Raw genomic sequence first — 24,373 nt, forward strand, 5'->3', positions numbered from 1 at the left:
ACAAAAACAAGCAATATGCGAGATATTAGGTAGGCTAAATAGTCTGCAATCCCAAATCTAAATAACTAGCATATAATAAACAAATATACAATTCAACCCAATATCCAATCACAAAAACACAAACTGTTTCCCACTTCTTAATCAGATAAAAAACAACTGCACCAATTGTAGGCCAAAAATATTGAAAATATTGAAAGGGTCGACAAATACAAATTCTACCTTTAGTCAGAATTTTTAAGGCCGCCAAATACATAATCAAAACACTGAAATCGCCTTACCTTTGAGATTTCCATTGTAAATGTTGGTCACATACCCCTTTCTCAGCACTGATGCAACTTGAGGATCTGACTGATACTTACTGTAGGGAGTGTCTGGGGGAGCAGTAGGAGTGGTTTCCAAGTCAGAAACCAAGAGCTGCGCAAAACAGCCAGTGAGTAACACATCCTTACACAACAATAATTATGCGTACTTAGAAGCAGAACAATATTTCAAGTTGAACAAAAATGTACCTCCTTGATTGGTTTTCCTAAATATTTTTAAATGGCTTGGCATGTATGCTGCCCTTTTAATACAGGGTGAAACCCGTAATGGCAAAGAAAAACCAATATAAATGTAATTATTTGTATGTTTAGGCTAAATGCGTTGGGAAAAACACAGGATTTGACATAAAAATGCAAGATCAACGGCAAAAGAGGAATTGCCTTGCTAGTTGACAATGTTAGTAGTTAAGTTACCACTAGTCTCCTACTGCCAGTCTCTGTAGGCTATTGGGACCCTGGTTCCATTACCACCTTCATTCTCATAATAATCACATCATAAGTTAATATTAATATGATCATGTTCAAATCCAATAACTGGGCGGATTTATGCAGATAAAACAAAAGGATTGCAAGGCTGAAAGCTACTGACGCTCATACAGAAACAACTGCCAGCGCTGATTTGTGCAGACAACCAGGTCTAGCTTCAGCCACGCGGTTCGCTTAACTAGATCATTCAATTAGTGTGCACTGTGCATGGCTGTTAAGTGATGCGGGAGACTAGCCCGCGGAGCCATTGGCCAACGCAAGCTGTTCACCTGACCCTCGATCCCCCAATCACACACACAGAAAACCAACCGCACACACTCGCAGAATCACTTAAGCATACACAAATAGACAAACACACACCTCATCCCCTCAACCTTATCCTCTCTCATCCCCAAATCCATCGCTCTCTCTTCCTGACAAAAACATCAAATATATCATGAACTCTGACAATTCACCCAGCAATACCTCTGAACCCCATCCCAGTTGGCAGAGAAGTTAGCTACATGTAACTGGCCTTACTGCTCAACCATGAATGAGCATTATTCTTTGGTCTTCATTGGACTGTATAGTTTTGAGCTACAGTACACTTTAAAACAGACATCCCATGCTGTTCCAGAATACTGACAATGTACAGTAGACATCAGACAATGCAGACTACATTTACTTTAATCCCTGACAAGACTTAAAAGGCTAACTTTACCAATTCAATTCAAGGATGATACAATTTAATAGACCTTTAAAAGAGTATTCATCATTGTAATAGTACTCAAGAATTTCAGGATTACATAAATTGACCCAGTTTTGTCTCTCCTCAAACAAGAGAAGACATGCAATACTGTCAGACGGTATGATTAGACCATAAACATCTTCAAAGTCTGTTAGCATACGGTCCTGACAGCCTCCCATCATCACGCACATGGCTGAGGTCTGGTTAAGCACACAGAGCTGGGAGCAGGGGAGGTTCATAATTTTAAAGCAAACCACAGATATTATTTGTGGTTTTGTCCAGCCAGTACCCAATATACTATAATGTGCAACTAAAAAAATAAACTAGGCTAATTATGTTGACTTATTGAGAACTTTTAAGTGACATGCCTGGGATTTTACGGTGGGTATTATTACTACATAGGTCTATCAAGATCTGCACCAATTACTTTTCTAAAATATCTTCAGACAACTGCATCCTAGATGTGTAGCACAATCTTTTGTAAAGATGTTTAGTTGAGAGATATGAGCATTCAACTCAAAAAGCAAGTTTTGAGGAGAGGGAGACTTCTCATTCTATGCTTTTGCCTTCCGTTCATGACAGTCCCAAATCTGAGGACTAATTTGCTTCTTCCAAGCCGTGCTCCCTGTCTCCAGGGAATGGTCTGTCAGGTCATGAACAACACTGCACTGTAGATCAAGACACTGAGCTGTGGTAGAGGAGTCATGAAACTGTCCTGTATATGCTACTAAGTCCCTAGGCCATTTACACAGAACCTTACCTGCCAAAGTATGTGTCCCAAATGGTACCCTATTGCCTATGGGCCCTGAACCAATAAAGTGCACTACATAGGGAATAGGGTGCCATTTGGGACATACACAATGCTTCAAAAAGGTCCAAAGCCTGAGGAAATACACATTCACACACACTGTTGTTGAACATATTAAACCTTGCTCTTTAATGTCTGCACCAAACATTTGAATACGTTCTGGGCGGTCTAATCTGAAGTAAAGACAACGGTCCTCAGTGGTAAACTCAGAGTAAAGTGTGATTAATCCCTTTAAGGGCAGACTCCCCGCCAGCCACATATACAGAAGAAGTAAAATCACATCAAAGTTTATTGGTCGTGTATACAGATTTGCAGGTTTTATCGCAGGTGCAGCAAAATTATTGTGTTTCTAACTACAACAGTGCAGTAATAAAAAACATACACATAATCCAGAAAAATAACACAATTAGTTATACATGATGAGCCATGACTAGATTACAGCATATACAGTGCCTGGCGAAAGTATTGATCCCCCTTGGCATTTTTCCTATTTTGTTTTCTTACAACCTGGAATTAAAAATGCATTTTTTTTTTTTTGTATCATTTGATTTACACAACATGCCTATCACTTTGAAGATGCAAAATATTTTTTATTTTGAAACAAACAAGACAAAAAAACTGAAAACCTGAGCGTGCAAAACGATTCAATCCCCCAAAGTGAATACAAAGTGAATACTTTGTACTTTGGATTGAGGTCTGGGCTTTGACTAGACCATTACAAGACATTTAAATGTTTCCCCTTAAACCACGAGTGTTGCTTTAGCAGTATGCTTAGGGTCATTGTCCTGCTGGAAGGTGAACCTCCGTCCCAGTCTCAAATCTCTGGAAGACTGAAACAGGCTTCCCGCAATAATTTCCCTGTATTTAGCGGCATCCATCCTTCCTTCAATTCTGACCAGTTTCCCAGTCCCTGTCGATGAAAAAGATCCCCATAGCATGATGCTTTCTCCACCATGCTTCACTGTGGGGATGGTCTTCTTGGGGTGATGAGGTGTTGGGTTTGCACCAGAAATAGCGTTTTCCTTGATGGCCAAAAATATCATTTTAGTCTCATCTAACCAGAGTACCTTCTTCCATATGTTTGGGAAGTCTCCCACACACCTTTTGGCGAACACCAAACGTGTTTGCTTAATTTTTTCTTTAGAATTTTTTATAACTCAACCCTGTTCTTAATCGGAACGGCCGATTAATTAGGGCCGATTCCAACTTTTCATAACAATCGGAAATCGGTATTTTTGGGTGCCAATTTGCCATTTTTTTTTTTACACCTTTATTTAATTAGGCAAGTCAGTTAAGAACACGTTCTTATTTTCAATGACGGCCTAGAAACGGTGGGTTAACTGCCTCGTTCAGTGGCAGAAAGACAGATTTTCACCTTGTCAGCTCGGGGGATCCAATCTTGCAACCTTACAGTTAACTAGTCCAACGCAATAACGACCTGCCTCTCTCTCGTTGCACTCCACAAGGAGACTGCCTGTTACGCAAATGCAGTAAGCCAAGGTAAGTTGCTAGCTAGCGTTAAACTTATCTTATAAAAAACAATCAATCATAATCTCTAGTTAACTACACATAGTTGATGATATTACTAGATATTATCTAGCATGTCCTGCATGGCATATAATCTGACTGAGCATACAAGCATACAAGTCTCTAAGTATCTGTCTGAGCTGTGGTAGGCAGAAGCAGGTGCGTAAACATTCATTCAAACAGCACTCTCGTGCGTTTTGCCAGCAGCTCTTCGTTGTGCGTCAAGCATTGCGCTGTTTATGACTTCAAGCCTATCAACTCCCAAGATGAGGCTGGTGTAACCGAAGTGAAATGGCTGGCTAGTTAGGGCACGCTCCTCGCTCTGAGCCTTGGGGTGGTTGTTTCCCTTGCTCTGCATGGGTAACGCTGCTTCGATGTGGTGGCTGTTGTCGTTGTGTTGCTGGTTCGAGCCCAGGGAGGAGCGAGGAGAGGGACGGAAGCTATACTGTTACACTGGCAATACTAAAGTGACTATAAGAACATCCAATAGTCAACGGTTAATTAAATACAAATGGTATAGAGGGAAATAGTCCTATAATTCCTATAATAACTACAACCTAAAACTTCTTACCTGGGAATATTGAAGACTCATGTTAAAAGGAACGTTAACGTTAGCTTTCTTACATAGTACATATTGCACTTTTACTTTCTTCTCCAACACTTTGTTTTTGCATTATTTAAACCAAATTGAACATGTATCATTTTTTACTTGAGGCTAAATTGATTTTATTGATGTATTATATTAAAGTTTTATTTTTAATTTTAAAAAAAATCGACCGATTAATTGGTATCTGCTTTTTTGGTCCTCCAATAATCGGTGTCGGTATCGGCGTTGAAAAATCATAATCGGTCGACCTCTAGTTAGGACATCTACTTTGTGCATGACACAAGTAATTTCTGTTTACAGACAGATTATTTCACTTTCACCGTATCACAATTCCAGTGGATCAGAAGTTTACATACACTAAGTTGACTGTGCCTTTAAACTGCTAGGAAAATTCCTGAAAATAATGTCATTCCTATAGAAGCTTCTGATAGGCTAATTTACATAATTTGAGTCAATTGGAGGTGTACCTGTGGATGTTCTTCAAGGCCTACCTTCAAACTCTGTGCCTCTTTGCTTGACATCATGGGAAAATCAAAATAAATCAACCAAGACCTCAGAAAATAAATTGTAGACCTCCACATGTCTGGATCATCCTTGGGAGCAATTTCCAAACGCCTGAAGGTACCACGTTCATCTGTATAAACAACAGTACGCAAGTATAAACACCATGGGACCACGCAGCTGTCACACCGCTCAGGAAAGAGACGCATTCTGTCTCCTAGAGACAAACGTACTTTAATGCGAAAAGTGCAAATCAATCCACAGTAAAACGAGTCCTATATTGACATAAACTGAAAGGCCGCTCAGCAAGGAAGAAGCCACTGCTCCAAAACCGTCATAAAAAAGCCAGACTACGGTTTGCAACTGCACGTGGGGACAAAGATCGTACTTTTTGGAGAAATGCGCTCTGGTCTGATGAAACAAAAATAGAACTGTTTGGCCATAATGACCATTGCTATATTTGGAGGAAAAAGGGGAGGCTTGCAAGGTGAAGAACACCATCCCAACCGTAAAGCACGGGGTGGCAGCATCATTTTGTGGGGGTGCTTTGCTGCAGGAGGGGCTGGTGGACTTCACAAAATAGATGGCATCATGAGGGAGGAAATTTAGGTGGATATATTGAAGCAACATCTCAAGACATCAGTGAGGAAGCTAAAGCTTGGTCTCAAATGGGTCTTCCAAATGGACAATGACCCCAAGCATATTTCCAATGTTGTGGCAAAATGGCTTAAGGACAACAAAGTCAATGTATTAGAGTGGTCGTTACAAAGCCCTGACCTCAATCCGATAGAAAATTTGTGGGCAGAACTGAAAAAGCATGTGCGAGCAAGGAGGCCTACAAACCTGACTCAGTTACACCAGCTCTGTCAGTAGGAATGGGCCAAAATTCACCCATCTTATTGTGGGAAGCTTGTGGAAGGCTACCCGAAACGTTTGACCCAAGTTAAACAATTTAAAGGCAATGCTACCAAATACTAATTGAGTGTATGTAAACTTCTGACCCACTGGGAATGTGATGAAAGAAATAAAAGCTGAAATAAATCATTCTCTATACTATTATTCTGACATTTCACATTCTTAAAATAAAGTGGTGATCCTAACTGACCTAAGATAGGGAATTTTTACTAGGATTAAATGTCAGGAATTGTGAAAAACTGAGTTTAAATGTATTTGGCTAAGGTGTATGTAAACTTCCGACTTCAACTGTATATACTGAGATCATGTGACAGATCATGTGACATTTAGTGTGCAATCTAACTAATTATTTAACTAATTATGTGACTTCTGAAGGTAATTGGTTGCATCAGATCTTATTTAGGGGCTTCATAGCAAAAGGGGTGAATACATATGCATACACCAATTTTTTTCTTTTTCTTCACTTCACCAATTTAGCCTATTTCATGTATGTCCATTACATGAAATTCAAATAAAAATCAAGTTAAATTACAGGTTGTAATGCAACAAAATAGGAAAAACGCCAAGGGGGATGAATACATATAAAGTGGTTGAAATAGTATGTAAACATTATTACAAGTCACCAATGTTCAATGACTATGTACATTGAACAAACCAACATGTAAAGTGTTGGTCCCATGTCACATGAGCTGAAATAAAAGATCCCAGACATTTTCCATACGCACAAAAAAATGTATTTCTCTCAAATTTTGTTCACAAATTTGGTTACAGCCCTTTTAGTGAGCATTTCTCCTTTGCCAAGATAGTCCATCCACCTGACAGGGGTGCCATATCAAGAAGATGATTAAACAGCATAATCTCACCCAGATGCACCACTATAAAATATGCAATTTTGTCACACAACACAATGCCACTGTATGGCACTGTATGTGTGTGTGTATGTGTGTGTGTAATGTATATATATATATATATATATACTAGTCTAAAGAAGGCCAGTTTTATTGCTTCTTGAATCAGAACAATAGTTTTCAGATGTGCTAACATAATTGCAAAAGGGTATTCTAATGATCAATTTGCTTTTTACAATTATAAACTTAGATTAGCTAACACAATATGCCATTGGAACACAGGAGTGATGTTCGCTGATAATGGGCCTCTGTACGCCTATGTAGATATTCCATAAAAAATCTGCGGTTTCCAGCTACAATAGTCATTTACAACATTAACAATGTCGACATTGTATTTCTGATCAAGTTTATGTTATTTTAATGGACAAAAAATGTGATTGTCTTTCAAAAACAAGGACATTTCTAAGTGACCCCAAACTTTTGAACGGTAGTGTATATATATATATATATGTGGTATGGTATGGACCGGGGTTTGGCACACATTATGATGATTTACGGGTGGTTAACATCATTGGCTAAATGTGAGAGGTCAGTGAGAATAATTCAGGAATGTTATAACCATCGCAAGAACTAGGCCTACATGTCTGGGCTCAGCTGTGTGATTTAACACCAACTACCAGACAAATCAATCGCTGCTATTGTTGTACAGCTTTCAAATCCAAACCACATAGGCCATTTCAGTCAAGGAAGTTATGTTTGAAAATGGCCTAAACCAATTACATCTTATATTGTATTTCTTACATCAAAGGAAGTTCACATTGGGCAGTCCTATCTGCGTTTATTATCTGCAGTATGTCTGCTAAATCAGATGGAACACTATGTATTACATCCCAAATGGCACCCTATTCCCTTTATAGGCCTAGTGCTCTATAAAAGGGAATACGGTGCCTTTTTGGGACGAAGCCTATATGTCCGCTGGTTCTTCATACTGATCTCACTAGCAGTAAATTATTTGATTGTTTCCATACAGCAGTGAGAGCATGTCCAGCCAGCTAGGCTGTGTTGTATTGCAGTGTGGGGCTAGCTGCCTCTCCCCTCCGCCAGCTGTGGGTCCATGAGCACAGCATGGATAGAGACAGAGCCCACAGCACAGGGAGAGCAAGAGGCCCTGAGCACACATACGACTGTGCACTCGCTCTTCTGCTGCCTGACCCCGCTCTCTCTCCCCCTTCACGTAAACACTCCCACCACTGACTTCCGCTCCCTATACTGGCCCTCTTACCACCACCTGAACCCAGATGGGAGCGCTCAAAATAGGCCAGAAAAAAAGGGGAAATGAATGTTGGATTGGAGTCAGGTGGAGTGAATATCGGGGAGCATCAGTGGTACCTAAAAAGTGGTACCCAATTATGGTACGTCAACTATACATTGGGAACTGAAAATCACTGATTTAGCTCATTTAACATCCATTGCTTAATAAAAACACAATTACATGTTTACAGAAACTAGGCCTAAATAGTAGCATACCGTTGGTATTTTAAATCAATCCCATCATTTCAGAGTCCATTTATCCGCTATAATAAGAAGCAATTAATCCCCCTCTTTTGTAAACCGTTGGTGAAAGAACATGAGGGATATTTTCACAGGAGTTAATCTTATTACAGTATTGCAGAATTAGTCTAACATTGCAATCAAACTTCTCCACAGGGTATTGAAGTGAAATATGCAGTACAATAATATAACTCTCGTACCCAGACTTAAGAACAGCAGTAATCTGCTCCAAAACCTCCACTGGGAAATAATTTCTACCTCTCATTAAACAGCCCTCATTAACGTTCTGACAGTCTGTCATGTGCTATAAAATCTGTTAATGTATAGTGAAATCATTTGGGTCAATCATTCCAAGCCAAGTTTTCAACTGCAATATTTACTTGTCCAATTGAAAACTGTTCGGACAAAATAAAGAGACTTCAGTGTCAGTGATATCTAGGCTAAATCAAGGCACTTACTTCATTTTGAGGCATAAAATCACCCCACTACAATTTAGTAAATAAAACAGAAATATATAAGGATTAAACAACAATTTGTGGTCAAATCTTTACATCAAAATCAATAAAGAAATCTTGCAAGCTGTAGCCGATTGTCACACCCTGACCATAGTTTGCTTTGTATGTTCCTATGTTTTGGTTGGTCAGGGTGTGATCTGAGTGGGCATTCTATGTTGGATGTCTTGTTTGTCTATTTCTATGTCTGGCCTGATATGGTTCTCAATCAGAGGCAGGTGTTAGTCATTGTCTCTGATTGGGAACCATATTTAGGTAGCCTGGGTTTCACTGTGTGTTTGTGGGTGATTGTTCATGTCTCTGTGTTTTGCACCAGATAGGACTGTTTTAGGGGTTTTTTTGTGCATGTTTTGTTAGTTTATTTGTGTACATTTTCTTTATTAAAGTACAATGAATAACAACCACGCTGCATTTTGGTCCGCCTCTACTTCACCTAAAGAAAACCGTTACACCTATTCCCAAACTACAATCTATCATGGCTCCAGACACCAGAAACAATTTCAAGCAGAGTTCAAACAATAACACCACCAAATGAAGCCAAACTATCTTCTATTCTTCCTCATTGTTAAAGGATGTCAGACTAAGTCAGAGGTGCCTACACTACCCTACCATATCAATTAGAAAATCTTCTGAAGCTCTTATTACTTCAATTATTACTCAAGCATGCTTTACAATCGCAGATGACCTTAGACAACTGTATTCCTACAGTGGGGTCGAACTACCGCAGAGAACTCATGTAGGCTAGACAGGCTCCTTTATGAACAAGGAAATGGGGCTTGAAACAGAAAATGTATTTAGAGAACAACAAATTGAAAAAGATGAAGCGGTTTTAGCAGTAGCCTATACCATAAAAGTAGCTAGTAGCTATAGCTCCCCTTTGGTGCGGAGAGAGAAGCTTATGACACATGATAGTCAGTCAGGGTTATGTGACTGTATGGTAGGTAGGTAGCGGTCCTATACAAAGCGACAAGGCACTGTCTGTCTGAAGGGTCTGTCATGTCAGCTGCACCTGATCCTAGACCTCTCTATGTGACACATCGTCCTGTCAGATATATCAGTTCACATCCAAAATCTTCTGTCCCTTAGTCAATTAACCTTCTCAATATAACTTCACTCAACAAAACCTTAACCTCAAACGGCTTACCATACAATTCACCAATCAAATAGTATGTGGTCTATATCAACTTTTAGGGATATGTCTATAGCATAGTGACAATTATACATGACATACAGCACCAGGTATACACTGATGTTGATGTTACCTGAAACCTAAACTTTCTGAAGCACACAATATCAAATAGACCTAGATTCCAAAGCATGTCCCATACCAGGACTGAATCAGAGGGACATTATATAATTTAAGGAAATAACTCTTCAAACATTTATTGCATCCTTTGTCACTAGCACCATGGGCCATCACTTCATCTGAAGTGCAAATAAACACACATAGATGAGAAGACTGTCACTCAAATCCGTGTACATCCTAATAAAGGGGGCAATGGGAGGCGAGGCGAGGCGCTGACAAAGTGAACGAAGATAAGTCTGCAAATGGCATAGGAAACTCAAAGGTCTAAATAGAGTATTTGGACACACACTAGAACAACCTATGTCATGTTCAGTATTAGCTAGGTCATGCAGGAAGAAAATAAAACCATACATGGAGAATGGCCAAGTTAGACCAAATAGACAAGCGTTATACCGAACAGCCCAGAGCCTTTGGAGAGTTATAGCATTAAATATTGGCTTTCAAAAACATTTTTTTTGTGGTGAAACAGCATTGTAAAAGAAGCACTGTTCTACAGAAGAGAAATCGAGATGACTACTAGTCAACACCTAAAGTGCCCCTAGACTACTAAGGGCACAGTACACTCATTTAGATCCATGGCCGTAACAAATAGACTCTACATGAACTTTACACACACTTCAAAACAAGGGCGTACACTGTACAATCAAAATATACTGTATATCTCAAAAGAATATTGCTAAATTCAAGCTTTACCTACCGCAAGCAATGCCATGTTTTCTCTTCATAGAAATGTTTCTTTAAAAGTATATGCAATGGTCTCAACGGCCCGTTTCTTTGTGTTTGCTACTGAACTATAGGAGGCTTGCTCAGTCTTGACAGCGGACAACCAAAGGACGTGACAAGACTTGGCGCTCCATATAAATCGGCAAGGAACAAAGTGCCATAACGGATATCTATATATTTTATTTTAAACAAATCTTTTGGTGGAATTGTTTAACTGACAAGTCCCTTGGCCACTAAAGAGGGGCAAAGGAAGAGAGAAATAACATATGAGCCAACCCCACTTTTTAGGACACTTTTCCCACTCTTTCACAGTTACCCTGCCCACTTCCTTAGAAACTATCACACACCCCTCTGCCAGCACCACCAGAACTTCCCACTGCAATTAGTTATAAAAACTTTTAAGTCCCGCGACACGTGGTCTGGTTTTTAAAGAGCTGTATCCCCCTCCTCACGTGGTATGGGGGCTATTGAGTCGTCACAGACACCCTGAATGATCGCAGAAAAATAAGGCAGTTCAGACAATAGGTCGTCTTGATTAATTCAATTCTTTCAGGACCTTGAACCGTCGTCCGGGCAGCTCCACACAATTGCTGCTTTGATAGTTTGGATTCACTCTCTCCCTCTAATTTGAAAAATCCAAAATTACTTTGATTTAACTTATTTTCTTTCCTGTTAGTAACTGTCGGAAGTGTTCTCCATGAGCTGACAAAATGACAACATTTTGCTTGAGATCAAATGTATCACATCTGTGTATCAAATAGGACACAAGATGAAAAGAAGGAGAGAAAAAAAACAGACCTGGTCGGCTGTACAGGCTGCATTGCTGTTGGACTCTGACATGGTTTGATAGTGCCCAGTGGTTCTCTCGTTTCCACTCCTGAGTCCTTCATTCACACCTTTCCTTTCGGTTCCGCAGAAAGAGGGAGAAAAAGAACAGCCTCCTTTTGCCCGGGGTTGATTAATGCCTGAATTATTTTCACCTCATTTCATCTGATGGAGTTCTGTTTCCTCTCTGCCTCTCTCAATCATGCGGCATAGTAGCCCTCTCACTCGCCCTCCCTTCCTCTCTCCTTCCCTCCCTCGCTTTTGCTTGCCCTCCCTCTCAGTGTCCCCCTTCTGTTGTACTTCACGATTTCAGGAAAATAACCCCCCCCCCTCCCATTCCCAAAAAGACAGGCGAGATCCACAGCCTTTGCCTCTACCTCCACAATGAATGGGTCGTTGTCATTCCAGCACCTTGGCTGAATACAGAGCGAGGGGAGTTGCTGGTTTAGCTGCCTGGAGTCAGGGCTCCTGCCAAGCCTTCCTCAAGAGACTAAAGAAAAAGTGAGGAGCCGTACGCTTCCACTGGACTCACTACCCTTGCTGTCTCTAAATTTCTTCCACTTTTTTTCAAAGCAGCTGCATCCAGACCACCAACACTCCCATTCATGAACACTTGACTCTCAAATCCCTGTCCCTTGACATGGCCAATTCCTCCCTGTATGTAGTGCAAAAGGCACAAGGATATATACCCTTCTCACTGCCTACAGCCCCCCCCCCCCTTTCAAATTATGCACCTTCCTCTTTTTTCTTCTTCAGAGGTCCAAACATATTATTTCCACTCTTGACAATGTCTGGTCAACCAATTCGTGACAGCATTGCGAGAACCATAATTGCGTCACAATTTATGGGAAGAGATTCCAAAATATGTCACAAAGGAGTGCTTTTAAAACTCTGCTTATGGCCAAGTCCTCAGAGTATCCAGTTAGTGGGGTCAAAAGTTGACTGACCCCTGGCATGGAGCCTAATAGACATTTGATAGTGGCGGACAATGGAGGCAACCACTTCAGTGAATAGACTCCATGAGTTAATGTGATGAGCTGTAGAATGCAGACAGAAAGTATTGATTTCTCAATCAGTGTTGGAACATGACTTTAAAGGCAAATTACCATACCCTCATTGGAGGAAATGAGTGCGTACAGACATTAGTTTAAAAAGAAACAGAAAGGTAATTGTGCACTATTGCTATTGTAAAGAGCAAAACAAATATTCCAACAATTAGGCTACTATTTGCTAAATAGAATTTAGGACATTTGAAATTTGATTAGCAGAAAAGTTTATTTTGAAATGAACAACATAAAGGGGCAAGTTATGCTAGTAATCAAGGTAGTGGAAATCATTAAATGTTTTTTTATATACACAAATGAAATGCTATAAAACAACGTGTAGAAAAAAATAACTGACCAGAGATGAAGGCTAAATCAGATACATTTTCATGCATGCTAAATTCCAGAAATATGATGACGAAACGTTGTATCGGTAACATCACCTGGGAGCATGAACAGCCATGTGCAGCGTTTTTATCCCCTACAAATCCAGCACCTGCAAAATAATACCTGGATGTGAGTATGTTCTTCAGCTTTTCTACAATTCCAGAAATATACATGAAAAGTGGGCTAATCATTTTTTATTCCATCCGGAGGAATGAAATTGCTTAGCTAGGCAACAGCACACTTTCTGCATGCTCTTTAGTAGTAAACGTCTGCAGACGAGCGAGTGTGTGGGATAGCAGAATAAATTACACACATGCAGAGCTCCTCTGGGGTTCCATATGAGGCCCAGGCAGCCACAAGCCTGGCGGTGGGGGATTCTGACACTGTAGGTCATTAGAAACTTCACAGGGTCCGCAGCCAACTCCTATTAGTCAGCCACCAGAGAGCCTGTACACCACAGAATAGGTCAGATTTAATGAGGATTTTGCACTGCGCTATTTTGCCTGCCGCTTATCAATAGTTGAAAGGAGAGTGTTGTGGAGAGGGTGACTACAACCATGAAAAGAGACAAGATTACTATAAAAGCCAGTTGACATGTTGGGGAACTTGTTTTCCTAATTGCTCTGTTATGTCTGCTATTTAGCTCCAATTAAACATCACAGATGCCATGTTCTGTAATTGCCCGGATCTGTTAAATGTTTTAATTTTTTCCCCCTTTACAACTACTGCTTGAGTGTAAATTCAAAATCATTTAAACTAACATTCCCACATAAGGATTTGTCATTAAAAAGTCAGATCCAATGGCATAGTCCCTTGGGAAGAGAGCAAGAGCGTGATAGTTCAATCTCCAGACTCCACAGAGACAGACAGATCTCCCAGGACAGATGATGGGGGTCAACCGGTTAACCTTTTCCAGGCACCTCCCTACTGGGTGTCAGTCATACCCAGGTCATACCTTGCCCATCGCACACAACCTTGCTGCTAAGAATATATAGGCTAACCCCAAACGAGACAGGGAGACAGGGACCTTCCTCAGAACTCACCCCCACACTCCTCACACTAATGACCCTGAATATGGTAGTGGCGGGGGGCAGGGTGATGGAGGCCATTGGGACAGGACAACTTCCGACTAAGGCATGCAAGAATTTAGAAAGGGTCGTCTGGCTGTGCACAGCCCATCAATGAGGTGGCCCGGCAGCCTGAGAAAAGCTCAGTTGCTATGGAGCAGGGGTAGGCCACAGTCCTGCCAGAGAGTGAGAGAGAGAGAGCGAGAGCGAGAGCGAGAGAGAGAGAGAGAGAGAGAGAGAGAGAGAGAGAGAACACGAGAGAGGGAAGGGGGCGTAGCATTGGGAGTTCCATTTCAAATCTAAACTTGCAGTTTTTATTTCCTACTACGCTCCTATCAGAGAGTAGATCCCACCCATTTCAAGCATTTGAGTTGAGTTCTCTAGAACATAAAATCTGCAAGCATTTTTTTGCAAAGGATATTCTCATTCTTCCATACTACCGTTATATCAGCAATAAGATAGAACATCTTCCTATTACACAACATTTCAATCTAATAGAAATAAAACCAAAACAAGCCTTAAAGTGGCACAGAATGCTCCCATGTTTGAAATTAGCTGCCTTTGGGACTCTTTCCTATTCAGAGCACGCTGCCTCTATTGACAAGCAAACAAGGGTCTTCAGTGTGTGCTAAATTACTACTGCTGACCAAACATGTCACTTCGCAACTTACTGCCCTGCTGGATGTGCCGTTTCCAGATCTCCCTCAGTTGGTATTCAGACTAGAGATACCAACGCACGCACACGCACACACACACACACACACACACACACACACACACACAGTGCCTTGCGAAAGTATTCGGCCCCCTTGAACTTTGCGACCTTTTGCCACATTTCAGGCTTCAAACATAAAGATATAAAACTGTATTTTTTTGTGAAGAATCAACAACAAGTGGGACACAATCATTTAACAAATCAAAAACTGAAAAATTGGGCGTGCAAAATTATTCAGCCCCTTTACTTTCAGTGCAGCAAACTCTCTCCAGAAGTTCAGTGAGGATCTCTGAATGATCCAATGTTGACCTAAATGACTAATGATGATAAATACAATCCACCTGTGTGTAATCAAGTCTCCGTATAAATGCACCTGCACTGTGATAGTCTCAGAGGTCCGTTAAAAGCGCAGAGAGCATCATGAAGAACAAGGAACACACCAGGCAGGTCCGAGATACTGTTGTGAAGAAGTTTAAAGCCGGATTTGGATACAAAAAGATTTCCCAAGCTTTAAACATCCCAAGGAGCACTGTGCAAGCGATAATATTGAAATGGAAGGAGTATCAGACCACTGCAAATCTACCAAGACCTGGCCGTCCCTCTAAACTTTCAGCTCATACAAGGAGAAGACTGATCAGAGATGCAGCCAAGACGCCCATGATCACTCTGGATGAACTGCAGAGATCTACAGCTGAGGTGGGAGACTCTGTCCATAGGACAACAATCAGTCGTATATTGCACAAATCTGGCCTTTATGGAAGAGTGGCAAGAAGAAAGCCATTTCTTAAAGATATCCATAAAAAGTGTTGTTTAAAGTTTGCCACAAGCCACCTGGGAGACACACCAAACATGTGGAAGAAGGTGCTCTGGTCAGATGAAACCAAAATTGAACTTTTTGGCAACAATGCAAAACGTTATGTTTGGCGTAAAAGCAACACAGCTCATCACCCTGAACACACCATCCCCACTGTCAAACATGGTGGTGGCAGCATCATGGTTTGGGCCTGCTTTTCTTCAGCAGGGACAGGGAAGATGGTTAAAATTGATGGGAAGATGGATGGAGCCAAATACAGGACCATTCTGGAAGAAAACCTGATGGAGTCTGCAAAAGACCTGAGACTGGGACGGAGATTTGTCTTCCAACAAGACAATGATCCAAAACATAAAGCAAAATCTACAATGGAATGGTTCAAAAATAAACATATCCAGGTGTTAGAATGGCCAAGTCAAAGTCCAGACCTGAATCCAATCGAGAATCTGTGGAAAGAACTGAAAACTGCTGTTCACAAATGCTCTCCATCCAACCTCACTGAGCTCGAGCTGTTTTGCAAGGAGGAATGGGAAAAACTTTCAGTCTCTCGATGTGCAAAACTGATAGAGACATACCCCAAGCGACTTACAGCTGTAATCGCAGCAAAAGGTGGCGCTACAAAGTATTAACTTAAGGGGGCTGAATAATTTAGCACGCCCACTTTTTCAGTTTTTGAATTGTTAAAAAAGTTTGAAATATCCAATAAATGTCGTTCCACTTCATGATTGTGTCCCACTTGTTGTTGATTCTTCACAAAAAAAGACAGTTTTATATCTTTATGTTTGAAGCCTGAAATGTGGCAAAAGGTCGCAAAGTTCAAGGGGGCCGAATACTTTCGCAAGGCACTGTATATACAAATATGGCAAAGGCAAGCTCCAACAAACATGACTTTTATCCCACCACTTGACACACAAAGCTTTTTGCTGAAATAATAGGAAGACACATAAAAAAGCCATTTCTCATTGATCTTATTCTGTTTTGGGTCGTCTAATTTCTAGTTTTGGGTCTTGAGAGGAGGAAACAGAGTCCATGAAACCGGGCGGAAGGGTGGCCTAGTGGTTAGAGCGTTGGACTAGTAACCGGAAGGTTGCAAGTTCAAACCCCCGAGCTGACAAGGTACAAATCTGGCGTTCTGCCCCTGAACAGGCAGTCAACCCACTGTTCCTAGGCAGTCATTGAAAATAAGAATTTGTTCTTAATTGATCTTGCCTAGTTAAATAAAGGTTTAAAAAAAAGTCATGCCCTTATATTGCAGGCAAGACAAATGTAATAGCTATGTTTTTTTGTTTTTTTAATTGGCAGCATCAAAATATCAGTGCTAATGTAGAGGGACAAGCTACTCAGAGAATTTCCAATGTACAGTGCATTCGGAAAGTATTCAGACCCCTTACCTTTTTCCACATTTGGTTATGTTACAGCCTTATTATAATTCTGATTAAATTGTTATTTTTCCTCATCAATCTGTACACAGTACCCCATAATTACAAAGCAAAAACAGGTTTAGACATTTTTGCAAATGTATTAAATATAAAAAACTGAAATATCACACAAGAATTCAGATCCTTTACTCAGTACTTTTTTGAAGCACATTTGGCAGTGATTACAGCCTTGAGTATTCTTGGGTATGATGCTAAAAGCTTGGCTTACCTGTTTTTGGGGAGTTTCTCCCATTCTTCTCTTCAGATCCTCTCAAGCTCTGTCAGGTTGGATGGGGAGCGTCGCTGCACAGTTATTTTCAGGTCTCTCCAGAGATGTTCAATCGGGTTCAAGTCAGGGCTCTGGCAGGGCCACTCAAGGACATTCAGAGACTTATCCCAAAGCCACTTCTGTGTTGTCTTGGCTGTGTGCTTAGGGTCTTTGTCCTGTCGGAAGGTGAACCTTCGCCCCGGTCTGAGGTCCTGAGTGCTCTGGAGCAGGTTTTCATCAAGGATCTCTCTGTACTTTGCTCCATTCATCTTTCTCTCTTTCCTGACATCCCCACAGCATGATGCTGCCACCACCATGCTTCATCGTAGAGATGGTGCCAGGTTTCCTCCAGACGTGACTCTTGGCATTCAGGCCAAAGAGTTCAATCTTGGTTTCATCAGACCAGAGAATCTTGTTTCTCAAGGTCTGAGTCCTTTAGGTGTCTTTTGGCAAACTGCAAGTGGGCTATCATGTGCCTTTTACTGAGGAGTGGCTTCCGTCTGGCTTCCGTCTGCCCACTTTACCATAAAGACCTGATTGGTGGAGTGCTGCAGAGATGGTTCTCCCATCTCCACAGAGGAACTCTGGAACTCTGTCAGTGACCATCGGGTTCTTGGCCACCTCCCTGACCAAGGCCCTTCTCCCCCGATTGCTCAGTTTGGCCGGGCGGCCAGCTCTGGTCTTGGTGGTTCCAAACTTCTTCCATTTAAGAATGATGGAGGCCACTGTGTTCTTGGGGACCTTCAATGCTGCAGAAATGTTTTGGTACTCTTTTCCAGGCCTGTGCCTCGGCACAATCCTGTCTCGGAGCTCTACGGACAATTCCTTCAACCTCATGGCTTGGTTTTTGCTCTGTCATGCTCTGTGAACTGTGGGACCTTATATAGACAGATGTGTGCCTTTCCAAATCATGTCCAATCAATTGAATGTAACACAGGTGAACTCCAATCCAGTTGTAGAAGCATTTCAGGGATGATCAATGGAAACAGGATGCACCTGAGCTCAATTTGGAGTCTCATAGCAAAGGGTCTGAATACTTATGTAAATAAGGTAGTTCTGTTTATTTTTAATACATTTACAATAATGTCATTATGGGGGTATTGGGTATTGTGTTTAGAATGATGAGGGGGAAAATAATTGAATCAATGTTAGAATAAGGCTGTAATGTAACAAAATGTGGAAAAAATTAAGGGGTCTGAATATTTTCTGAAGGCACTGTAATGTTGCATAAGCAGAATAAGATTTACTTGGATACTCCATGGTTCATGTTTCCTATGAGTGGTGGGATTTTGAGCTACCCTTGAGCAAAAGTAGGAATTCATTTTATGTTCCTTCTCCTCATTTGATTTCTTTTAGTTGATACCGATTTGTTTCCCTCCCCAAAAGTAACAATTGCCTAACTATCAGGCTCAAAATGAGTACTGAGTGTGGGCCTCTAGAACATCTCACTGTAACGTCCACAATACGATCACAGAACACATTTTAATATCAGGTGTAGACTGGGTCACGGGATGCGTTTAGCAGTCATTCAACTTTATCGTAGAGACCTCTGTTAATTGGTATGACGTATTTTTTTCTCCATCTAGTCGTCTTTAGTGATAGATGTAGCATCCAGTGCAGTGCTGAAGAGATGTCCAGCTCACTCGTGGAGATGCTAATGTTTGGTCCTATTAAATCCGCCTGCATAAAGATCTCTGTCCCTTATTGCAATTAACTTAATATCTCATCACCTCTGATTAGGTTCCCAAGTAAGTGATGGGGTGTGCGAAGGCTTGGTACATGGAAAACTTGGATAACCCTCAATTTACTCAACAGTTCAGACCGGGAAACAGAAAAGTGACAGCAAGTAGCTCTGGAGAATCTCTCAGGCTGGAAGGACTACATAACACGGGAGGACAGAAACCAAAGAAAGTTTTTTATTTAAACTGCCATTTTTTGGCGCGACTGACAGCCTTTGTCTGGGCAACAAAAGGACAAATTCATTGGTCGGAAAACAACTTCCTGAGCATTTCTTCCAGTTTGAAGTGTGACGTTTGCTTAGCCTGGCAGCATTCAGGGACACAGGAGAGCAATCTCTAACGCTTGGGTTAACCTGAAGTTTCCATTATAATTTCTCCCCTCCGTTATTTAGCTGGAAGGGCCCCAGCTGTTAATTCTTTATAAATAGCGTGTAGCTCAGATCCCCTCCAGGGAGAATGGGGCTCAGTGGAGTAGCTTGGGAACAAATCGGGCTGGAAAAACCACACAACATACACAATTTGACAAACATATGGGATCATTGCTGGAGATTAAAGTGAGTTATATGTGACTTGAGTTCGCCTCACGTGGATTCAACAATGAGCAAATTAGAAGAGCAGCAGCAATCGTAGTTGAGCTAAAATACTATGAGAAGTGACCGAGGTTTGCGGGAAAAAAACTAAATTCCCACATTTTTTGGAGGGGGAATAGGTTACCAAAAGTTTGAAAATCTCATATTTGACTCGTAGCCTACATACACAGCAAATATTTCTGGAGTAACAATGAATTTACTAAAATCATTCAAATAGAAAATGATAATTTGAATGTGTTGGCATCAGCTCATTGTGCTAATGTATCTGGTATTTCATTCTTCCTGCATACCTTCATAATCTTAAAATTAAATTAACTAATATATAAGAGGGGGAAAAACTTCAACAGAGGAATTTTTTTTGTGCAATGGCCAGGTTGAAGGCCTTGTCTCTAGCTAGGTCAACATAACTGGTACAGGGTGGTTGTAGGATTCTAGGTCCTATTTGGAATTATGTCAGAGTTCCAGGAAACAGATACAATGTAACATAGCTTAGTGAACATGTGAATAATCAACAACAACAAAATATATACAGTAGCAGTCAAAAGTTTGGACACACCTACAACTCATTGCAGGATTTTCTTTCTTTTTTACAATTGTCTACATTGTAGAATAATAGTGAAGACCCCAAAACAATGAAATAGCCCATTAGGATTAATGTGGTGTGTTAAAGTGTTAAACAAATCAAAATATATTTTATATTTGAGATTCCTGGAATGTATTTCAATTAACAGGTGTGGCTTGTTAAAAAGGTCATTTGTGGAATATCTTTCCTTCTTAATGCATTTGAGCCAATAAGTTGTGTTGTGACAAGGAAGGGGTGGTATACAGAAGATAGCCCTATTTGGTAAAATACCAAGTCCATATTATGGCAAGAACAGCTCAAATAAGCAAAGAGAAACGATAGTCCATCATTACTTTAAGACATGAAGGTCAGTCAATGCGGAAAATTTCAAGAAAGTTTCTTCAAGTGCAGTCACAAAAACCATAATGCGCTATGATGAAACTGGCTTTCATGAGTACCACCACAGGAAAGGAAGACACATAATTATCTCTGCTGCAGAGGATACGTTTATTAGAGTTACCAGCATCAGAAATTGCAGCCCAAATAAATGCTTCAAAGAGTTCAAGTAACAGACACATCTCAACATCAACTGTTCAGAGGAGACTGCATGAATCAGGGCTTCACGGTCGATTTGCTGCAAAGAAACCATTACTAAAGGACACCAATAAGAAGAAACACGAAAAATTTGGTTCGAACAGCAGTGTCTTTGAGAGACACAGAGTAGATGAACAGATGATCTCCCCATTTGTGGTTCCCACCGTGAAGCATGGAGGAGGAGGTGTGATCACTGTCTGTGATTTATTTACACCATCCCATCTGGTTCGCGCTTAGGCAGACTAATATCTCAATTTCTGATGCCGACAGAGATGGCCGCCTCGCTTCGCGTTCCTAGGAAACTATGCAGTTTTTAGTTTTTTTACGTGTTATTTCTTACATTAGTACCCCAGGTCATCTTAGGTTTCATTACATACAGTCGAGAAGAACTACTGAACATAAGAGCAGCGTCAACTCACCATCAGTACGACCAAGAATATGACTTTCGCGAAGCGGATCCTGTGTTCTGCCTTTCACCCAGGACAACGGAATGGATCCCAGCCGGCGACTAAAAAAAACGACTTCGTAAAAAGGGGAAACGGAGCGGTCTTCTGGTCAGACTCCGGAGACGGGCACATCGTGCACCACTCCCTAGCATTCTTCTCGCCAATGTCCAGTCTCTTGACAACAAGGTTGATGAAATCCGAGCAAGGGTAGCAGTCCAGAGGGACATCAGAGACTGTAATGTTCTTTGCTTCACGGAAACATGGCTCACTGGAGAGACGCTATCGGAGTCGGTGCAGCCAACTGGTTTCTCCACGCATCGCGCAGACAGAAACAAACATCTTTCTGGTAAGAAGAGGGGCGTATGCTTCATGGTTAACGTGACGTGGTGTGATCATAACAACATACAGGTACTCAAGTCCTTCTGTTCACCTGATTTAGAATTCCTCACAATCAAATGTCGACCGCATTATCTACCAAGGGAATTCTCTTCGATTATAATCACAGCCGTATATATTCCCCCCCCAAGCAGACACATCGATGGCTCTGAACGAACTTTATTTGACTCTTTGCAAACTGGAATCCATTTATCCGGAGGCTGCATTCATTGTAGCTGGGGATTTTAACAAGGCTAATCTGAAAACAAGACTCCCTATATTTTATCAGCATATCGATTGCGCAACCAGGGCTGGAAAAACCTTGGATCACTGCTATTCTATCTTCCGCGACGCATATAAGGCCCTGCCCCGCCCTCCTTTTGGAAAAGCTGACCACGACTCCATTTTGTTGATCCCTGCCTACAGACAGAAACTAAAACAAGAAACTCCCGCGCTGAGGTCTTTTCAACGCTGGTCCGACCAATCTGATTCCACACTCCAAGACTGCTTCCATCACGTGGACTGGGATATGTTTCGTATTGCGTCAGACAACAACATTGACGAATACGCTGATTCGGTGAGCTCATTAGAACATGCGTTGAAGATGTCATTCCCATAGCAACGATTAAAACATTCCCAAACCAGAAACGGACCAGGATGTCTTGCTCCCAGGCAGACTAAATCACTTTTTTGCCCGCTTTGAGGACAATACAGTGCCACTGACACGGCCCGCAACTAAAACATCCAGACTCTCCTTCACTGCAGCCGACGTGAGGAAAACATTTAAACGTGTCAACCCTCGCAAGGCTGCAGGCCCAGACGGCATCCCCAGCCGCGCCCTCAGAGCATGCGCAGACCAGCTGGCTGGTGTGTTTACGGACATATTCAATCAATCCCTATCCCAGTCTGTTGTTCCCACATGCTTCAAGAGGGCCACCATTGTTCCTGTTCCCAAGAAAGCTAAGGTAACTGAGCTAAACGACTACTCACTTCCGTCATCATGAAGTGCTTTGAGAGACTAGTCAAGGACCATATCACCTCCACCCTACCTGACACCCTAGACCCACTCCAATTTGCTTACCGCCCAAATAGGTCCACAGACGATGCAATCTCAACCACACTGCACACTGCCCTAACCCATCTGGACAAGAGGAATACCTATGTGAGAATGCTGTTCATCGACTACAGCTCGGCATTTAACACCATAGTGCCCTCCAAGCTCGTCATCAAGCTCGAGACCCTGGGTCTCGACCCCGCCCTGTGCAACTGGGTACTGGACTTCCTGACGGGCCGCCCCCAGGTGGTGAGTGTAGGCAACAACATTTCCACCCCACTGATCCTCAACACTGGGGCCCCACAAGGGTGCGTTCTGAGCCCTCTCCTGTACTCCCTGTTCACCCACGACTGCGTGGCCACGCACGCCTCCAACTCAATCATCAAGTTTGCGGACGACACAACAGTGGTAGGCTTGATTACCAACAACGACGAGACGGCCTACAGGGAGAAGGTGAGGGCCCTCGGAGTGTGGTGTCAGGAAAATAACCTCACACTCAACGTCAACAAAACTAAGGAGATGATTGTGGACTTCAGGAAACAGCAGAGGGAACACCCCCCTATCCACATTGATGGAACAGTAGTGGAGAAGGTAGTAAGTTTTAAGTTCCTCGGCGTACACATGACAGACAAACTGAATTGGTCCACCCACACAGACAGCATCGTGAAGAAGGCGCAGCAGCGCCTCTTCAACCTCAGGAGGCTGAAGAAATTCGGCTTGTCACCAAAAGCACTCACAAACTTCTACAGATGCACAATCGAGAGCATCCTGTCGGGCTGTATCACCGCCTGGTACGGCAACTGCTCCGCCCACAACCGTAAGGCTCTCCAGAGGGTAGTGAGGTCTGCACAACGCATCACCGGGGGCAAACTACCTGCCCTCCAGGACACCTACACCACCCGATGTCACAGGAAGGCCATAAAGATCATCAAGGACAACAACCACCCGAGCCACTGCCTGTTCACCCCGCTATCATCCAGAAGGCGAGGTCAGTACAGGTGCATCTAAGCTGGGACCGAGAGACTGAAAAACAGCTTCTATCTCAAGGCCATCAGACTGTTAAACAGCCACCACTAACATTGAGTGGCTGCTGCCAACACACTGACTCAACTCCAGCCACTTTAATAATGGGAATTGATGGGAAATTATGTAAAATATATCACTAGCCACTTTAAACAATGCTACCTAATATAATGTTTACATACCCTACATTATTCATCTCATATGTATATGTATATACTGTACTCTATATCATCTACTGCATCTTTATGTAATACATCACTAGCCACTTTAACTATGCCACTTTGTTTACATACTCATCTCATATGTATATACTGCACTCAATACCATCTACTGTATCTTGCCTATGCCGCTCTGTACCATCACTCACTCATATCTTTATGTACATATACTTTATCCCCTTACACTTGTGTCTATAAGGTAGTAGTTTTGGAATTGTTAGCTAGATTACTTGTTGGTTATTACTGCATTGTCGGAACTAGAAGCACAAGCATTTCGCTACACTCGCATTAACATCTGCTAACTATGTGTATGTGACAAATAAAATTTGATTGATTGATTGATTGACTATCATTTGTTTTCAAACAGGACAATGACCCAACATACCTCCAGGCTGTGTAAGGGCTAT

At 41.8% G+C, this 24,373-nt stretch overlaps 1 protein-coding gene across 3 annotated transcripts in view; it reads right to left on the reverse strand.

Moving 5' to 3' along the window:
- Positions 1-24,373, reverse strand: part of slc6a9 (solute carrier family 6 member 9) — a 93,052-nt gene that overhangs the window by 31,583 nt on the left and 37,096 nt on the right. The window contains exon 1 of one of the 3 annotated variants that reach the window (XM_020467539.2): positions 11,630-12,037. The exons of 1 other annotated variant lie outside the window; for it this stretch is intronic. In XM_020467539.2, the coding sequence (XP_020323128.1) occupies positions 11,630-11,671 (42 nt within the window). In that variant the 5' untranslated portion in view covers positions 11,672-12,037. Of the gene's footprint in view, positions 1-10,805; positions 11,092-11,629; positions 12,038-24,373 lie in introns of those variants that run through there. One more of the 3 variants, XM_020467542.2, reaches the window with a different exon arrangement.

The sequence above is a fragment of the Oncorhynchus kisutch genome, linkage group LG30 (assembly GCF_002021735.2).
Source record: "Oncorhynchus kisutch isolate 150728-3 linkage group LG30, Okis_V2, whole genome shotgun sequence".
In the NCBI taxonomy this organism is placed as follows: domain Eukaryota; kingdom Metazoa; phylum Chordata; class Actinopteri; order Salmoniformes; family Salmonidae; genus Oncorhynchus; species Oncorhynchus kisutch.